Source organism: Artemia sp. Qi Xiang Cuo, chromosome 5 (assembly GCF_049724085.1).
Source record: "Artemia sp. Qi Xiang Cuo chromosome 5, ASM4972408v1, whole genome shotgun sequence".
NCBI lineage: Eukaryota > Metazoa > Arthropoda > Branchiopoda > Anostraca > Artemiidae > Artemia > Artemia sp. Qi Xiang Cuo.
The window spans coordinates 51,327,436-51,348,046 of NC_142798.1; the positions used below are offsets into that span (position 1 = coordinate 51,327,436).

General features: G+C 35.9%; 1 protein-coding gene across 1 annotated transcript in view; it reads left to right on the forward strand.

The window, feature by feature from the left end:
* LOC148952240 (adenosine deaminase-like) overlaps nucleotides 1-20,611 on the forward strand; it is a 46,804-nt gene that overhangs the window by 11,824 nt on the left and 14,369 nt on the right. The window contains exons 4-6 of the mRNA XM_089088889.1: nucleotides 2,327-2,565; nucleotides 12,444-12,548; nucleotides 15,661-15,773. Coding sequence (XP_088945015.1) covers nucleotides 2,327-2,565; nucleotides 12,444-12,548; nucleotides 15,661-15,773 — 457 coding nt within the window. The remainder of the gene's footprint in view (nucleotides 1-2,326; nucleotides 2,566-12,443; nucleotides 12,549-15,660; nucleotides 15,774-20,611) is intronic.

The following is a 20,611-nucleotide window of genomic DNA, read 5'->3' on the forward strand; positions in this document are numbered from 1 at the left end:
GATGGTAAATGACTAATTATAATCAAATGAACAAGAATGGTCTAAAAAAGGTAAACAAATAGATACTTTCAAGTAGATAAAATTAGTCAGTTTAAACTAATAACAAAAATACCCAACACAGTAATAATTTAAAATTGTGTTTCATATTAAAACTGGTTCTTGTATAGTTTCCAAGACAAAGAATATATATTAATATATATTATATAGAGCATATAGGCTATATTTCATATTTTTTTATAATCTATGAAATAAATATTTTTTAGGATTCAGTGCGTTTTATAGTGATAAAAAGTTGGTATAGTAAGTAAGTAAGTAAGTTTTATTGTGCTAAAAGCTCTAGGTCCATGGCAATACAAAACAAAAAAAAATGCTTTTAAATAATTGACGTTACATAAACATAACATAACATAAAATAAGAAAAACACAAATCACAAAAATCTACTTCTGTGCTCCATTGCCAACCTGAGAAACCGTTCTAGATTTTCAACGCTTGCAGAACATTCATCCCTCATTATATTCACCAGCCTTCTCTCACCAAACCTAACTTTCCATACTCTTCATGTCTCAACTCACTCAATTCTACATACTCATACATCAGATGAAACACACTCTTTTCAATACTTCCATACGTCGGGCAGAAGTAAGGATCATCTCGCCCTTTCCTCCTCCATATATTTATTTATTCCTTTTGTATTCAGCAAATTCTCAAGAAATGCAGTTCTTCTTAAAGAATAACTAAAAAAAACAAGTTTTTTTAACTGAAAGCAAGGAGCGACATTAAAACTTACAACGAACAGAAATTATTCCGTATATGAAAGGGGCTGTCCCCTCCTCGACGCCTCGTTCTTTACGCTAAAGTTTTTTTATTGCTTTAAAAAATAAATTTGTGAGACAGAATCAAACTTTAGCTTAAAGAGCGAGGCGTTGAAGAGGGGACAGCCCCTTTCATATACGGAATATTTTCTGTTCGTTTTAAGTTTTAATGTCGCTCCTTACTTTCAGTTAAAAAAACTTGTTTTTTTTCTGAACATTTTTGAATTAATGCTTTGATTTTGGCTCACCGTACATGAATAATCAAAACGAAATTCGCATATTAATTTTCCTTTTTTTGGCTAATTGACTTTCTCGAAATTCTGTTCTGACGTAACTTACGAATTAACTTACGTAACGAATTTCTGTATTCGTATGTTTTTGTTACGTGTATTAGGGAGTTCGCTCCCTTCAAAATCTCGATCTTTACGCTAAAGTTCGAATTTTGTTCGAATCACAAACCCCTGAATCACAAAGGTCGTTTAATTGGAATAGATATCTCTTTTGAAATTACTAAGAAAAACTTTAGCGTAAAGAGTGAGGTATTGACTAGGGAGTGAACCCTCTCATATACGTAATTTTTCTCTTCGTTTTAAGTTTTAATGTTGGTCCTTACTTTCAGTTCAAAAAACTTGTTTTTTTATAAAATTTCTGATCGTTTTTTAAATAATGCTGGGAAATCTGACGCCCCCTTCATAAAAATGTCCGTTCTCCCAAGGAAATATCCTGCATGGAAAGATCCTCCCCCGTAACCCCTACACCGACCCCGACCCCCACTAGAAAAAATTCCTCCTGAAAACGCCTGTATACTTCCCAATAACCAATACTATATGTAACCAATTGGCAAACTTTATAACTTGTAGCCCTTTCCTCGGAACCACGGGGGGATCGAGTCATCCCCAAAGACATATTTGGAAGATTTTTTACTATGTTGTACAAAATGACTATCTTAAAATTTTGATTGGGTAACTTCGGGAAAAAAATGAGCGTGGGAGGGGGCCAGCTGTCCCCCAATTTTTTGGTAACTTAAAAAGGGCACTAGAACTTTTAATTTCTGTTCGAATGAGTCCTCTCACGATATTCTAGGACTAATGGATCGATACGATCACCCCTGGGAAAATAAAAAAAAATAAATAAACACACAACCGTGATCTTTCTTCTGGCAAAAAATACAAAATTCTAAATTTTTGTATATAGGAACTGGAAACTTCTACTGTAGTGTTCTCTGGTGTAATGAATCTGATGGTGTAATTCTCATTAAAGTTCTATGACTTTTAGGGGTTGTTTCCCCCTTTTTTCGAAAATAAGGCAAATTTTCCCGTAACTTTTGATGGGTAAGACTAAACTTGATGAAACTTATATATTTGAAATCAGCATAAAAATCTAATTCTTCTGATGTATCTATTGGTATCAAAATTCCGTTTTTTTAGAGTTTCGGTTACTATTGAGCCGGGTCGCTCCTTAGTTACAGTTCGTTACCACGAACTGTTTGATAGAGTTTTAACTTTTATTATAGCGATGACTTCGGAGTGATTGAAAGAGTGGCGTACGAGTTTTGTGAAGATAAGGCTGCGCAAGGGGTTGTATATGTTGAAGTTCGTTGTTCTCCCCAGTGGTTTCTTTCCGAAGGGAAGCAGTTGGATGAGGAATATTTAAATAAAGTAGTTGAGTCTGTAATCAAAGGACTTTCCAGAGGAAAAGAAGATTTCGGTATCAACGCCAAAACCGTTTTGATGTGTCTAAGAGGGATGAAGGGTATATGCCGCTATTATTTCTTATCTAGCATGGGCGTATATAAGGGTTGTGGTTGGGGGCTTCGGTTTTGAACCCTTGACCTCCCAAACAAAAATAATGTATATGTTTGTCTGACTCATCAATCGATGATAAAAATGCAGGTGAAAAGACTATTTCACCTAAAGAAAAAAAAATTAATTCTGACCTGCACTCACCGCACTGCATCTAAAAATGCAGATAAATAAAAGCTTAACATCTCGTCGAAGAAAAATATTTTGGTAAACTTCCCTTGAACAAAAATTTGTTTTGTATCGACTCCCCGCTCCTCCCATTCCCGAACAAAAGTCTTAGGTGCGGCCTCTTTTGTCTTTTGTCGGCCTCTTTTGTAGATAAACAGAATTGTTCAAATAAATGAAGTATCAGAGGAGCTGTGTATTATTAAAAATGCAACATTGCCATTCTGTAGTATAAAAGAAAAATTAAAAAGCTGTTTTCAAAAGTAATTAATCAGAATAGAAAAATTGTACTCGTTTTTCATATGGACCATGAAAGCTGTGTTGGCCTTTTGCTTTATTCTGTTTTTTTTAACCACTGGTTTCAAATTTAATACCTTTTGACAATTAGACGCTTCTGTATTTTGTTTTGCTTGTTGTTTTTTTTTTCTATCAGAGGCAACGCTCTCTTCAAAGAGCTTTAATAACCTTACAGAGCCATAAACAATGTTAAGCATAAAGGGCCATATTTCTCCTGTGTATTATTTTTTATTTATTTGTTTTTATCACTTTGTTAGGAGGGGTGACTGTAGAAACTTGGGAGAGCGCTCGTTTGATTGGAAATTGAAATTTTTAACGCCCTTTCTAGGGACTAAAAGTTGCTGAAGATACCCACCCACTTCCACTGCCCTTTTTGCTGCCCGGTCCTGATAATTTGTCCTTGAACAGTTTGGAACTTATCGTTCTAAGTCCTTGGATCAAGAGTAGCCTAATATAAGAAAAACAGTCTGTGACATGGGCCCCTTTTGAAGATGCATTTGGAGATTCAATTCAGAAAGAAAAATAGATAAAAACTGGCTACCCCAAAACTGGATCAGATAAAGGCCTTAAAAAGGCCAAAACTTTTTTTCCCATTTTTTTTCAAATTGGCTTGAAACTTATATATTTAAGTACTTGGGTCATGGGGACCCTAATGCAGATGAAAAACCAAAAAGTAAATTTTGGTTTCCCTCAAAATAGGGCCCGAAAACGGCCGAAAACTGTTTTTTTTATCTACTTAAAATTTATACACTTAAGACATATGGCGAAGATGAACCCAATACACAGGAAGTAATAGAAACAAAATATTGGATCCACCGGAAGGAAGTAAAATATACTTTTTTTGCGAATGACTTGAAGCTTAAGGCCGTGAGTTCTTGGACTAAGGGGACCCTAAATCTGCAATAAAAGATTAAGATTTGGGACACAGACCGCCTAAAAATGGGCCAAAAACTTTTTTTCGATTGACTTAAAATTTACATCAGGAATTCCTTGAGCCAAGTGGACCCTAATTCACAAAAAAAAAATGGTTCGCTTGAAAATTGTTTCCAAAAGAGGTTCAACAAACTCTTTTTTCTGAACAAGTTAAGATTTAAAATTGTAAGTCCATGGTCTAAGTGGAGTATAATATGAAAGAAAAATTTATAATGGAGGCATAGTAGCCTTCCCTCCCCCCTTCGAACCTGACGCCCTGTAAAAGGACCCACATTTTTTTCTTATCCGCTTGAAACTTTCAAGGATGGCTTTTCCGCTAAGGTTGCTAAACGTTTTCTTTGGGAAAGGAAAGGATATTAGAGAACCAATAAATAAATCAAAAAAAATATTGCCCTCAATTGATATGGAACTTACAGCTGTAAGTCCCTGGGCGATGATGAATCGAATGTTAAGACAAAAATGTGTTGGGTCAATTCGGGATGAAACAGGGTTAAAAACTCTTTTTTTCCCCAAATCTTGAATTGGAAAACACCGTATAGGTATTTCGTGATTGACTTTCTTGTGACATTTAGACAGAGCCGAAAGAACCAGGTGATTCACTTTAACGAAGTAGAAAAAATTTGGAAAATCGGATTAAATATATTCGTAAAGATAGAAAATAGGCGCTGTTTTTTCTCTTTATTTCTACTACAGGCTGTCACCCAACGAAGTATATCGCGTGCATTTTCCATACAGCTTTTTCTTAAAACATGCGTTAGGTTAGTTTTATTTGATTAAAAGCTATAAAATCCTCCATTGGTGCAAATAGCCTATAGCAAAAGTTCAAATTGCGGTAATTTGAATTTCCTAGGTTACTCCTGACTCCCAGTCCTAAGTTTTAACTGCTGAAAAGATTGACTTTGGCTGAATCTATTCGTGATGCACGAAAGTCGTCTGAAATTTGTTGTGTCCCTGAAAGGATTAATACTTGAAAAGCGGGGCATGGGTGCCCATATGGGGGGCAGAGGAGGGCTCCACCCCTCCCCCCTTGCTGAATGATGCTGCTTTATATTTTATATTTCTGTTTTGAGATTTCTATTATACAGCATTCGAAATTCCGATTAGACCCGGCCAGCCCCCCCCCTAAAATTCAGCTTATGGGCGCCCATTGAGCAGGGTAGACCTCAATGAAGACAAAGTAATTGAATTTTGGTTGTATCGATATATGACATTAGAAACTGTGCGAACAAATTTTGTTCCTAACGAGTTTTCGACTTAAAGTCTTTCCGCGTCTTTTTTAACCTGATTGTCCTTCTTTGTTTTTATTATTAACCTAATCATAGAATTGCGGACAAAACAAATTTATCAGAGAATTACATGCCGGTGTTGATTATGTAGTGTCAAAATACCCCAAAACCAGAGTTTTCTGGTTAGGTGCCGCAAACGACTTAAAACTCAACTTTACCTGTAACACCAGCCGATCAATTTTCCACAAGTCTGGCTCCACTCTGCCCCTTTGGGGGCAGTTACACTTATCTCCCGTTGCTAAAGTTAAGCAATCCTTTACAATTACTGATATCATTTATAGATTTCTGAGTGGCTCAGGACTCTTGGATTACCACTGAAATAGGCAATATTTAATACAAAGTTCTCTTACAAAGGAAAGTTACCTTCTACCATACTATGGGCTGTGGTTCGTACTTTACTGTGTTGAAATTACTGCTCCGACTAAGATATTTTCGTTAGGGCGAACAAGATATTTTAGTTTAGTAACTGGCGAATACTTTGGGCTGGTGGAGATGCTACTGTGAATGTCCGAAATCTGGTTAATGTCAACAGTCACCTGTGAATGTCCGAAATTCCTTTGTTCTCTGCTTGGATTCAATTAGCTTTGCGAATCAGCTTTTTCAGTCTTATTCAAGCCTTGATGGTAAAACTAAAGATAGATTTGGTTAGGTTAGGTTAAATTAGGTTATAAATATCAGAAATGGGTTAAAAACCTTACCCAATCTAACCTGTCATAATCAAACCTTGCATAAAACTGAAAAAGTTGACTGGCAACGCTGACTAAGACCAAGGAGAAAAAAGGTATTTCGGAAATTCACTGGTGAATGTCGACATTCAGCAATTTTGTACTTTTGGGGTAACTAAGATACTGAACGGCAAAACGGGGTGTTTGTTCCTTCTGAGCGACTTAACCCTACGGGGCATGTAAACAGGGACAATGGACCTTAATAAAGACAAGACCTATTGGATAAAATTTGTTCTATAGATTTCTTACTCCTAAATTAACCCCCAAATTTATTTCATCTCTGATCTGCTTGCAACATCTGGGCATACACACTGGTCAAATGAGCGAATACTTTGAAAAAAATTGGGTTGAATGGATGGGGCAAAATTTTTTTTTTCTACAAGCGACGTGAAACCTTCTGGGTTTATAGACAGGACCAAGAGATATTTCCAGTAAGATTAATTAAAAAAAACTTTCCGAAAAAATAATGTTTTTCAAAGAAAAGTAAAGACCATTTTAAACATAAGCTCAGCAGATACAAATACCTTTTAAAATTCAAACTCAAAACGACCAGAAATGACTATTAAAGAATAAATGAAACTCAAAACGAACAGAAATTAAATAAACAATCATAGCAAAAACATACAAAAAGTAATGATATAAATTAATAAATAGATCTTAAAGCGAGTAATGCTTAGATTGAATATGAAAATCAAGCTTAAGACGAAAAAAATATTTTCCTACTGAAGTACAACTGAAACTTAAAACGAACAGAAATTAAGTAAACAATCAATGCAAACAAACATACAATAGATAGTATGTAAATTAATAAATAAAGAAGTAAATTAATAAATATATCTTAAAAGGAGTGAAACTTAAATTGAATATGCAAATTAAGCTTGAAACAAACAAAAATCACCACAAACAAGAGTTTGGGTATGACCCCCTTCTCTCACTGTAAAAGTCTAAAACCTACTGCGTCATTGGCACTTTACTGAAAACCAATTTTGTGACAAATATTTTCTTTTGTACTTATCTCTGCTTTCAGTAATTAATATCATTATACATCAAATATACAGTTAAATTTATTAGCTCTATTTAAAGTTATTAAAGATGAATATAGTTTCACTACAAACAAGTGATTGGATAATGGCTCCTCTCCTTACTGTAAATAAAAACCAAAAGCCTACTGCGTCATTGGCGCTTAACTGAAAACGGATTATATTACAAATACTTTCTTTTCCAGTTCTTACAGCATTGAAAATAAAAAATACAATTACAGCGAAATAAATTCTTCAACTGATGGATATTTCAACAATTAATATCATTATACATCAACTATTCAATTTGATGTTGTTAATACTTTCCAAGACTGTTCAAGACGCATATATTTTTCAGTAAAGTGCCAATGATGCAGTAGGTTTTAGACTTTTACAGTGAGAGAAGGAGGTCATACCCAAACTCTTTTTTGTGGTGATTTTTCTTTGTTTCAAGCTTAATTTGCATATTCAATTTAAGTTTCACTCGTTTTAAGATATATTTATTAATTTACGTTACTATATATTGTATCTTTGTTTGCATTGATTGTTTATTTAATTTCTGTTCGTTTTAAGTTTCATTTGTACTTCCATAGGAAAATATTTGTTTCGTCTTAAGCTTGATTTTCATATTCAATATAAGCATTACTCGTTTTAAGATTTATTTATTCATTTATATCATTACTTGTTGTATGTTTTCGCTATGATTGTTTATTTAATTTCTGTTCGTTTTGGGTTTCATTCATTCTTAAATAGTAATTTCTGGTCGTTTTGAGTTTGAATTTTAAAAGGTATTTGTATCTGCTGAGCTTATGTTTAAAATGGCCCTTACTTTTCTTTTAAAAACATTATTTTTTTGGAAAGTTTTTTTTATTTAAATTTTGTTCGTTTTTTATTTCAAAAAATTTTAAGTTTTTAAAAATTCCTTATTTCAAAATCAAACTTTTAAAAAAAAATCAAATATTCATCAAAGTATCAAAACTGATATCGAAGTAACAATATCAAAGTGAAAAAATGGGTTTGTGTCAACCTCGGAGTTTTTTTTATCTGATGTTTGAACTATTTTTACAAAATTGCTATCTCAAAATTTTCATAGGATTGGTTTGGGGGAAAAGGGCGTGTGGGGACTAATTAAGCTTCGGTCTCTTTTGACTCTTTAAAAGTGAACTAGAATTTTCCATTTTCAATCAAATGAGCCCTCTCTGAAGTTTATACGAGTATCCCTTCTATAAAAACCATATAAATCCCTAGAGTACAACTTACAACGCCTGTCGCTCGGCCCTGGGAGGTTGTGTCGACCCTGGAGTTTCAATATCTGATGGTTGAACTATTTTTAACGAAATGGTTACCTGAAATTTTTATCGGATGGGTTTATCCATCCGTTACCCCCAAAGGCCTGGAGGGCGGGAGGGGCTAGTTGCCCTCCAATCTTTTTCACTCTGAGAAAATGAACTACAACTTTTAATTTCCATTCAAATGAACCCTCTGTGAGGTTCATACAAGTATACCTTCCGTAAGAACGATATATGCCCCCAGAGCAATACTTACAACGCCTGCCCCGGCCCTGGGGGGGGGGGGGGGGTTGTGTCAACACAGGAGTTTTTCTTATCTGACCTTTGAACTATTTTTAACGGAATGACCATACGTAAAGCAGTTTTGTTATAGGATCGTTGAACTATCTTTAACAAAATGGCTACCTCAAATTTTTTATCAGATGTATTTGGGGGAAAAGGGCTTGGGGGCCCAATTGCCCTCTGATCACTTTTGACTCTTAAAAAGGGCTGGATTTCAATATCCAATCAAATGTGCCCTCTCTGAAGTTTATAAGAGTATCCCTTTCATACGAGCAATAGATACTCAAGCGAATAAATTACGCTACCTGCCCCGGGCCCTTGGGGGCTATGACGACACTGGAGTTTTTTTTTTCTGAATATTTATCAATTTGTATCTTAAAGCCTTTTTCAAAATTTTTATTGGATTCATTTGGGGAAAAGGAGCGTGGGGGCTAGTTACCCTCCAATATCTTTTGACTCGAAAAAATTTAACTAGAACTTTCAATTTCCAATCAAATGAGCCATCTCTGAATTTTTATGAGCATCCCTTCAATAAGAACCATATATTCCCCAAGGGCATAACTTTCAACACCTGTCCTGGGGGGCTGTGTTGACCCCTGAGTTTTCGTTATATGGTATATGAACTATTAAAAAAATCTTTTTCAAAGTTCTTATCGGATGGGTTTGAGGAAAAAAGGGCGTGGAAAAGGGGGGGGGCTAGGTGCTATCCAATCTCTTTTTACTCTTTAAAAGTGAACTAGAACTTTCAATTTCCAATCAAATGATACCTCTTTGAAGTTAATACGAGCATCCCTTCCATAAGATCCATATATACCCCAGGGCATAACTTATAACGCCTGCCCTCAGGCCCTGGTGGGTTGTGTCAACACCGGAAATTTTGTTATATAATCTTTGAATTATTTTTAACAAAATAGCAATCTTAAAATTTTTATTGGATGCATTTGGGAAAATAGGGTTTAGGGGGGGGGGGGGCTGGTTACCTTCCAATATCTTTTGACGCTTAAAAATTGAACTAGAACTTTCAATTTCCAATCAAATGAGCCCTCTTTGAAGTTTATACAACAATGTTGTCTATACAAGACCCTACATGCCCCCAGGGCATAACTTACAACCCTTGCCCTGAGGGCTGTGGGGGAGTTGTCATCCTCAAAGACCTAATTTCCAGAACTTAAAACTATGTTTAATAAAATGGCTGTCTCAAAATTTTTATTGGATGTGTTTTGGGAAAAGGTGGGCGTGAGAGGGGGGTTAGTTGCCCTCAAATCACTTTCGAAAATCTTATATGACCCCAGGGTATAACTTAAAACCCTTGCCTTTAGGGTTGTGGGGGAGTGTTCTCCTCTAAAACATATTTTCTACCTGAAAATCAACTACGCTGAAAAAAATGACTATCTCAAAATTTTGATTGGATGTGTTTGGGGGAATGATGGGCGTGGGAGGGGGGGACTATTTGCCCTCCAATCACTTGTGACTATTAAAAAGAGCACTATCCTTTTCAATTTACAATCGAATGAGCTTGTTTTGAAGTTTCTACACAACGCCTTATATAAAAACCTTATATGCCCCCAGAGCATAACTTAAAACCCTTTCCCTGAGGGTTTTGGGGGAGTGTCCTCCTCAAAAACATATTTTCTATCTGGAAATTAACTGCGCTGAAAAAAATGGCTATCTCGAAATTTTGATTGGATGTGATTGGGGAAATGATGGGCGTGGGGGGGGGCTAGTTGCCTTCCAATCACTTTCAACTTTTAAAAAGGGCACCAACCTTTTGAATTTCCAATCGAATGAGCCTGTTTTGAAGTTTCTACGACAACACCTTCCATGAAAACCATATATATCCCCAGGACATAACTTAAAACTCTTGCCCTGAGGGTTTGTGGGGAGTTTCCTCTTCAAAAATATATATTTTATACCTATAAATCAACCATTCTAAAAAAAACGACTATGTCAAAATTTGCTTGGGTTGGATTGGGGGGACTGAGGGGCGGGGGGGGGGGACGAGTTGTCCTCCAATAAGTTTCGACTATTAAAAAGGGCACTAGAACTCTGGATTTCAAATCGAATGAGCCCCCTTTGAAGTTTATACGACGACCCCTTCTGTATGAAGTGCCTCTGGGAAAAAAAAAATAATAAAACATTGGAGCCGTATGGCCTTTACTATAGACAACGCTATAGCGTTGCCTCTGATAAAAACCAGTGGAAAAAAAGCGGCTTGTATTAATTCGTGATTTGTGATTTAAGGCAGCAAAAATAAACCTTTGTTTTAAGTGACCTTGACATGGATTTATTTCAACAAACAATTAATTGCGATTAAATAGAACTTGAAAAGATTATATTGAAAAGAGACAAGAATGTCTACAGCATGGCTTCAGCTCTATAGAAGACCGAAGGTATGCAGATTTTAAATCCATATAAATAGAATTTCTCCGCCCTATCCGCCTAGAATTTTGTAGTACAAAATATCATTATAAAATAATTGGACGAATCTACTTCTGAAAAAACATTTTTTTTCCCAAAATTGCAATTGGAATCTAACATTTTAGAACTCAACATTCTTACAATTAAGCAATGATAATACTATGTCAGATTTAATATAAAATCATTTTCCAAAAAAAAGATTTCAAGAAGAGTGTGGATTCACTTGTACATTTCAAGCCTTATGTATGAAACAAGAAAAATACTATACAATGTATTTTGAGTAATTTCTTTAATTTTTGGTGAAAGAGAATTCCTTATTTACTGATTATTCCTATTAAAAATGAGCCTTATATGGTCTAACACATTATCCTAAGAATTGAGAATGATGTCTAAAGTTAAAAAACAGGTTGTGTATGTCTCTTGTTACGATTATTAGAAAAGAAACACTTCTAAGAAAAACAAGTCTAATAAATGTTGAAGTATTATAGAATTTTTAATGCAAGATTACCAACTCTTTCTACCTATTTTCATATGCAAAGCACCATCACCTTAAAATATGATCATTCTGGAAGATCCATACAACTGAAAGTTAAGAACCAAAAGGATAGCAGCCAAACATACTTTTAGATAGAAGCAGTTTTAAATGAAGTAAATTAAATTCAAGGAGTACACTTGACGCACACATACCAGCACACAGGGGATCTGATAGGGACTACTCCTCCCCCTTGAAAATGGTATCTAGTAATTGCATACAAAACAGAAAAAATATGGCCTTTAAATGAACAATTTCTCGTATATTAACCCCTTCTCCTCATGAAAAGCCCTAGGGTTAGTAAAACTAAAGCGAATAAAAACAACGAAGAGAAATGACTGTGTCGTATACGATATGGCCCTTATTTATGACACACTAAAGATCGAAACACTAACAGCTCGGAAATTCCACTAATAAATACTTTTTTTTTCATATTTCTCTTAATCCCTTCATTTACTTTGGAATAGTTTTGAAAAAATTAACGTTGCTTAGTTTCGTTAAAACACCAAAAAACGTTAATAGTTTCGCTAATGGCAACGAAAACGTTAATAATTTATGCTATCGTAAACGCGATATCGTATAATCGCCTTTATTTATGCTATCGTTTTAATCGCCCTTATTTATGGTATCGTAAAGGCTTGTCTTTAGAGTTTCTACCCTTTTTTCTCTCTTTGCTTTTGAAAGACTTGAGCCTTAAGTTATAAATATTCGTAACTTGATACCAAAGTCTCTTAAAATAAACCCCAGTTTCTTCCTCTCAGAGCTCTTTCTTCTAATTACTTGTACAATATGAGAGATTACATTAACAACTGTCTTTCTCTTTGTCAATCATGCATCTTTTTTCTAAAAATGAGACTCTGAATTCAAGTTTGTTCTATTTAGGTTGGTCTACAGACATCTTAAGACTGTGTAAGAAGTACAAAAATGAAGGAGTCGTTGGCATGGACATTGCTGGAACTGCGAAAAAGCTGACAAGTGATGCTGAAGGTTATTAAAATATAGAAATTCGAATGCTCTTAAAGATGGGACTTTATCTTTAGATTTGTTCACTGGCGTTCTTGAAATCCTTTTATCTATTTTTTACAACACTTTTATTATATATGACACTTCTATAATTCCGCATAGAGCTTCATGAAGTTATTCGTATTAAAAAAAAGAAAAAAAAAATGCTGGGCCAAAATCTAAGTATCTTGTTTTGCCTATTTTTAATAGCCAACTGCAACCTGAGACCTCTCAACATGATAAATTATTATAAGATGGCTATGAATGAGGTAGTGGTAAATTTTAAGCTTCAATTTCTCATCTTTTTATGATTATTAATAAAAAAAAAAACTTTCCGAAAAATAAGTTTTTCAAAGAAAAGTAAAGGCCATTTTAAACTTAAGCTCAGGAGATACAAATACCTGTTAAAATTCAAACTCAAAACTAACAGAAATTACTATTAAAGAATAAATAAAACACAAAACAAACAGAAATTAAATAAACAATAATAGCAAAAAACATACAACAAGTAATAATATAAATGAACAAATAGATCTTAAAGCGAGTAATGCTTAGATTGAATATGAAAATCAAGCTTAAAACGAAAAAATAGTTTGCCATTAAAGTATAAATGAAACATAAAATGAACAGAAATTACATAAAGAATCAATGCGAACAAACATACAATATATATTAATGTAAATGAATAAATAAATCATAAAACGAGTGAAACTTAAATTGAATATGCAAATCAAGTTTGAATCGTTTCGACAATCATTTTCGACTATTAAAAAGGGCACTAGCCCTTTAATGTCCAATCGAATGAGCCTTATTTGAATTTTCTACTACCCAACATTCTATGAAAACCCCATATATCCCCAGGGTATATATTGAAACACGAGCTTCGGGGTTCGTTGGGGAGTTTCCACCTCAAATACATATTTTCAACCTAGAAAGCAACTACGCTGAACAAATTGGCTATCTTAATATTTTGATTTGATGGGTTTGGGGAAATGATGGGCGTGGGGGGGGGGGGGGGCTAGTTACACTCCAATCACTTTCGACTATTAAAAAGGGCACTAGCTCTTTAATTTCCAATCGAATGATCCTGTTTTGAAGCTTCTACGACAACGCCTTCTATAAAAACCTTATATACCCCCAGGGCATAACTTAAAACCCTTGCCCTAAGGGTTGTGGGGGAGTGTCCTCCTCAAAAATATATTTTCTATCTGGAAATAAACTGCATTGAACAAAATGGCTATCTAAAGACTTTGATTGGATGTGTTTGGGGGAATGATGGGCGTGGGGGGGGGCTAGTTGCCCTCCAATCACTTTCGACTATTGAAGCTTCCTTTGAAGAATGAGCCCTCTTTGAAGCTTCTACGACGACCCCTTCCATATGAAGTGCCTCTGGGGGAAAAAAAAATAATAAAACATTGGAGCCGTATGATCTTTACTATAGGCAACGCTACAGCGTTGCCTCTGATAACGTGTTTATTGAATCCCTTTAGGACTTATTCTAATTGACATTTAGCGTGTCGACTGAGTTTATATGTGCCCTACTGTTATCCGATAGAATGTAGATATTCTTCTGTATAGCTTAGTGCATTTTAAGACTACGGCGATCACCATCGCAGGAGAACCCGAAATTTGCAATTTTGTATCCGATTGCAAGGTAAAAGAGCCGTGATTCCGTTGAAAAATATGTACAAATATATTCAAAATTATATCTGAGATAACAAGCACAGTGCTGTTGATGAGTATATACATTGTATAGCTGATTTATGCCGCAACCTCTCTTTTTCGCTCTCTCCTCTCTCTCTCTCTCTCTCTCTCTCTCTCTCTCTCTCTCTCTCTCTCTCTCTCTCTCTCTCTCTCTCTCTCTCTCTCTCTCTCTCTCTCTCTCTCTCTCTCTCTCTCTCTCTCTCTCTCTCTCTCTCTTTTTCTCTTTGAATGTATTTTTGGGTCCGATATTCTTAAATAAGTAATCAAACAAAAACAAAAAAAATCCATAAGAAAGCTCCTTAAAAGGAGATCAATTTTATAGGGTGAGTCCCTTAAAACTGAAGCCGGATTACCTTAACTTTAAAACGCTGGTTTTATTTGTATTTTTCTTTTTTTTTTAATAATACGTGGCTCCTTCAGCTTGTAGAACGAAAACTGGTGCTTTATAGCATTTCTTTTCAAGCTAGATCTGCAGCAAACAAGAGTGTTTTTGTTTTTATTCATCTGCATCTTCATGGTTGCGCATGAAAATTCTTTTTTTTTTTTTTTTTTTTTTTTTAATGTATCCGATAGAAAATTAAATTGTGATTGTGTGATTCAAGGGTAATCATGAATTTTAACTGATTATTTGAGTTTTTAGAAAATTTTATTATTTATTGTTAACAAATGACTCGGAATAAAAGTCATTTATTTTTGGTTGTAATCCTGGCTTTAAATTCTTTTCATTTTATTTTTTTCATTTATTTTTTAAATTGATCAAACTTTACCTTATTTCGTTTCTTTGGGATGTGAATATATTGAGATTGAATTCATAAGGATATTATGCGGTTGAAAATGCATTAAAACCGGACATACGATATGTGAAAAAAAATAATCACAAATGCTCTAGTAGCGTTTCTAGTATATTCCTCTGCTTTCCATAGCATGCCACCATTACAGTACCCTTTCTAATTTCCGGGTAAACCCTACTATTTCTTGAGCTTCCTATAAAAAATGGTTCAATTTTTTCTAGCACTAAATCTACGGTATATTACATTTTCATAACAACCGTCAATGCGGAATTGAAGTCCAAAGCTGCACTAAGTATAAGCTGCTCTACAAAGTTAAAAATGATACTATTGGTTTGACCCCCATCTTTTGATATTTGGACACACATATCTCGACGTCTATTTTTTGGATTTAGTTAACTTCCATCCTGAATCCGCTATGGTTTTAACAACCCCCCCCCCCTCGATTATATTCATAGTCAGGAGGAGAGGGGAACTGCCGTTGTAGAACAGAAATATTGCTGTAATAAATATGCTTAAAAGGCTAATAGTTATTTTTAGGACTTGGTTTAGTTCAACGCTGAACCTTTCATTTTTTTACATTCACAAGTAATTAACATTTCCAGGCGGATGGAGTTTCCTTGATGAGGACTTAACGGCATTTAGAATGGCTAAAGAGGAAGGGATTCATCGTACTGCCCATGCAGGAGAATGTGATGGTCCAGATGAGGTCTTAAAGGTATGAATAGTTCTAGATAATGATAACAAAAAAATGGGTACTTGTTAATTAAACGAAAAAGTACCAAAGAATGGAAAAATAACCTGCCCCTCAGAGATTGGAGACTGCCAAACCCGTAAAATCTTGAAGATTTAAAATTGGAAATAGAAGAAATAAGCAGAAAATAGTATACGTATTTATACAGTCCATTTTATTATTTTTTACCTCAACAAAATGCTGAAAAATAAGTCGTTGCTTGACTATAAATTAATTAAAAAAATTTCTTCCACAAAATAAGATTTCAAAGAAAAGTAAAGAACTCCATTAAACAAAAAATGAGCAAAAATAAAATCAAATAATCTACCAAGCGTGAAACTACCACAAATAAACATCGATAAATAAATGAAACCCAAAATGAACAGAAATTACAATAAATGACCAAGTCAAACTCAAAATGAGCAGTAATTAACTTAAGTTGGGCTCAAAACCCCAATGCCTTCCCAAGGCCAGAACAAAATTTGCACTTTACTGAAAAAATATAAATGTTTTTACTTTTATAACTTTAATAAATCAAATAATATCAACATTTTGATTTCTAAATATCAGTATATGCATATTAAACTGACAATGCACATTCATTTGTATTTTTTTAGTATTGCAAATTTTGTTCTGGCCAAAATTTTGATTGGATGTGTTTGGAGAAATAGTGGGCGTGAGAGAGGGGTTAGTTACCCTCCAATAACTTTGGACTATTACAAGGGCACTAGCCCTCTCAATTTCCAATTGAATGAGCCCCTTTTGAAGTTTTACGACAACTCTGTGTATAAAAACCTTATATGCCCCCAGGGCAGAACTTAAAACCTTTGCTTTTGGGGCTCTGGGAGGGTGTATCATTCTTAAATACATAATTTCCTGAACTTTCAGCTACGTTGAACAAGCTGGCTATCTCTAAACTTTGATTGAATGTTTTTGGAAAATTGTGGGCGAAAGAGGGGGGTTAATTACTCTCCACTAACTTTCGACTATCAAAAAGGGCAATTTCAATTTCCAATCAAATGAGCCCTTTTTGAAATTTCTATAACAACTTGGCTAACAAAATGGCTATCACAAAATCTTTATTGGATGTGTTTGGGGAAATGGTGGGCGTGGAAGGGGCGTTAGTTGCTTTCCAGTCACTTTCGACTATTAAAAAGGGCACTAGCCATTTCAATTTCTAATCGAATGAGTCCTTTTTGAATTTAATACGACAACGCTTTATATAAAAACCTTATATGCCCCCTGGGCATAAATTACAACCCTTGCCTCAAGGGCTGTGGGGAGGGAGGGGGGAGGGGTTGTCATACTCAAAGACCTAATTTCCAGAACTTAAAACTACGTGGAATAAAATGGCTATCTGAAAGTAGGCAGCGCGATCGCGCTGTCTATGATTATACAACAACTTTCTATATAAGCCTTATATGCCCCCAGGGTATAACTTACAACCCTTGCACTGAGGGCTCTGAGGGGGTTATCATCCTAAAAGACCTAATTTCCAGGAAAATGGATATCTGAAAATTTTGATTGGATGTGTTTTTGAAAATGGTGGGCGTGAGAGGGGCGTTAGTCGCTATCCAATCACTTTCAACTATTAAAAAAGGCACTAGCCATTTCAATTTCCAATTGAATGAGCCCTTTTGAAGTTTCTACGACAACTCTTTCAATAAAAACTTTATATGCCCCCAGGGCATAACTTACAACCCTTACATTGAGGGGTCTGAGGGGTCTATCATCCTAAAAGACCTAATTTTTCAGAACGTTCAAGTTTGATAAACAAAATTGATGTATCAAAATTTTGATTGGATGTGTTTGGAAAAATGGTGGGAGTGAAAGCGGCGTTTGTCGCTATCCAATTACTTTCAACTATTAAAAAAGCCACAAGCCCCTTTCACTTTCCAATGGAATGAACCCTTTTGTAGTTTCTACGACCTTTCAATAAAAACTTTGTATGCCCCCAGGGCATAACTTACAACGCTTGCCCTGAGGGCTCTGGGGGGGGGGGGGGTAGTCATCCTTAAAGACCTAATTTCCAAAACTTTCAACTGAAAGTTTTGCGTTGATTAAAATGGATATCTCTAAACTTTGAGTGAATGTTTTTGGGGAAATTGTGGGCGTAAGAGGGGGGTTAATTACTCTCCACTCACTTTTGACTATCAAAAAGGGCAATTTCAATTTCCAATCAAATGAGCCCTTTTTGAAATTTGTATAACAACTTTCTATATAAACTTTATATGCCCCCAGGGCATCACTTACAACCCTTGCACTAGGGCTCTGAGGGGGTTATCATCCTAAAAGACCTAATTTCAAGGACTTATCAACTACGTTGAACAAAATGGATATCTCAATATTTTATTTGGATGTGTTTGTAGAAATGGTTGGTGTGAGAGGGGCGTTAGTTACTAGCTATCAACATTTGGCCGTTGCAACGGGCTATAACCCTTTCAGTTTCCAATCGAATGTGCCCTTTGCATGTTTCTACGACAACGCTTTCAATAAAAACCTTATATGCAACTAGGGCCTAAATTACAATCCTTGCCCTGAAGACTGTGGGGGGAGTGTCCTTCTCAAAGGTATAATTTCCTGAACTTTGAACATCGTGGGACAAATTTGCTATCTCAAAATTTTTATTGGATGTGTTTGGGGAAATGGTGGGCGTGGAAGGGGTGTTAGTTGCCTTCCAATGACTTCCGACTATTAAAAAGTGCACAAGCCATTTCAATTTCGAATCGAATGAGCCCTTTTTGAAGTTTCTAAGACAACGCGCTCTATAAGAACCTTATATTCCCCCAGGATAAAACTTAAAACTCTTGCTCCGTGGGTTGTGGGGGAATCTGCTCCTCAAAAACTTATTCAATACGTTGAAATCAACTAAGTTAAACAAAGTGGCTATCTCAAATTTTGATTGGATGGGTTTGGGGGAATAAAGGCCATGGAGGGGGGGGCGAGCTGCCCTCCAATCACTTTCGACTATTAAAAAGGGCACTAGCCCTTTGAATTCCCAATCGAATGAGCCTTTTTTGAAGTTTCTACGACAACGCCTTCTATAAAAGCCTTACATGCCCCCAGGACATAACTTAAAACCCTTGCCCCGAGGGTTGTGGGGGAGTGTCCTCCTCAAAAACATATTTTATATCTGGAAATCAACCACGCTGAACAAAATGGTTAATCTCAAAATTTTTATTGGATGATTTTGGGGGACTGATGGGCGTGGGGGTGCTAGTTGCCCTGCAATTACTTTCGACTATTAAAAAGGGCACTAACCCTTTGAATTTCCAATTGGATGAGCCTTTTTTGAAGTTTCTACGACAGCTCCTTCTATAAAAACTTATATGCCCCCGGGGCATAACTTACAACCCTTGCCCTGAAGGCTGTGGGAGAGTGTCCTCCTCAAAAACAAAGTTTCTATCTGGAAATCAACTACGCTGAACAAAATGGCTATCTCAAATTTTGATTGGATGGGTTTGGGGGAATGAAGGGCGTGGTGGGGGGGGGAGCTGCCCTCCAATCACTTTCGACTATTAAAAAGGGCACTAGCCCTTTGAATTTCCAATCAAATGTGCCTTTTTTGACGTTTCTAGGACAACGCTTTCTATAAAAACCGTATATGCCCCCAGGGAATAACTTACAACCCTTGCCCCGAGGGTTGTGGGGGAGTGTCCTCCTCAAAAAAATATTTTCTATCTGGAAATCAACCACTCTGAACAAAATGGCTAATCTCAAAATTTTGATTGGATGTGTTTGGGGGACTGATGGGCGTGGGGGTGCTAGTTGCCCTTCAATCACTTTCGACTATTAAAAAGGGCACTAGCCCTTTGAATTTCCAATTGGATGAGCCTTTTTTGAAGTTTCTAAGACAACTCCTTCTATAAAAACCTTATATACCCCCAGGGCATAACTTACAACCCTTGCCCTGAGGGCTGTGTCCTCCTCAAAAACATAATTTATATCTGGAAATCAACTACGCTGAACAAAATGGCTATCTCAAAATTTTGATTGGATATGTTTGGGGGAATGATGGGCGTGGGGAGGTGGCTAGTTGCCCTCCAATCGATTTCGGCTATTAAAAAGGGCAGTAGCCCTTTGAATTTCAAATCGAATGAGCCTTTTTTGAAGTTTTTACGACAACGCCTTCTATAAAAACCTTATATGCCCCCAGCACTGGGAGTGTCCTTCTCAAAAAAATAATTTCTATCTGGAAATCAACTACGCTGAACAAAATGGCTATCTCAAAATTTTGATTGGATTTGTTTCGGGAAATGATGGGCGCGGAAGGGATGTTTGTGGCCTTCCATTCACTTTTAACTATTAAAAAGGGCACAAGCCAATCCAATTTCCAATTGAATGACCCCTTTTCGAAGTTTCTACGAGAACTTCTTCGATACGAAGTGCCCTGCTCTAAAGTAAAAAAATAATAAATGATACATTGTGCCAACATCGTTCTTTACTTAGGGGTTTCGACTATGCTGACTATGCGTGAAAGGGGGTAGACCCCGGCGCCGCGCCGATGAGGGAAGACCGGCGGCGGGGCCAAAACAGCGCGCCACAGCCGCGCCGCCGGTAAGATGAGGATGGCGCGCCGCCAGCGCGATCAATGTTGACCGCAAACATTAATGTTTTCATCAGTCTTTCTCAAATCATTGCTTAAATTTACAACAGATTTGAGCCTATTCATGAGTTCAAAAATTCACAAGTCGCTGGATGGGGACTGGTCTTCTTTGTTATTCATCAAGAGAAGTAGAAATCTGGTAGAAACGAAATGGCTGTGGCGTTTCAGAACCCTTGCATAATACAAGTAGTTGAAGTATCTATTAGCTATGTATTCT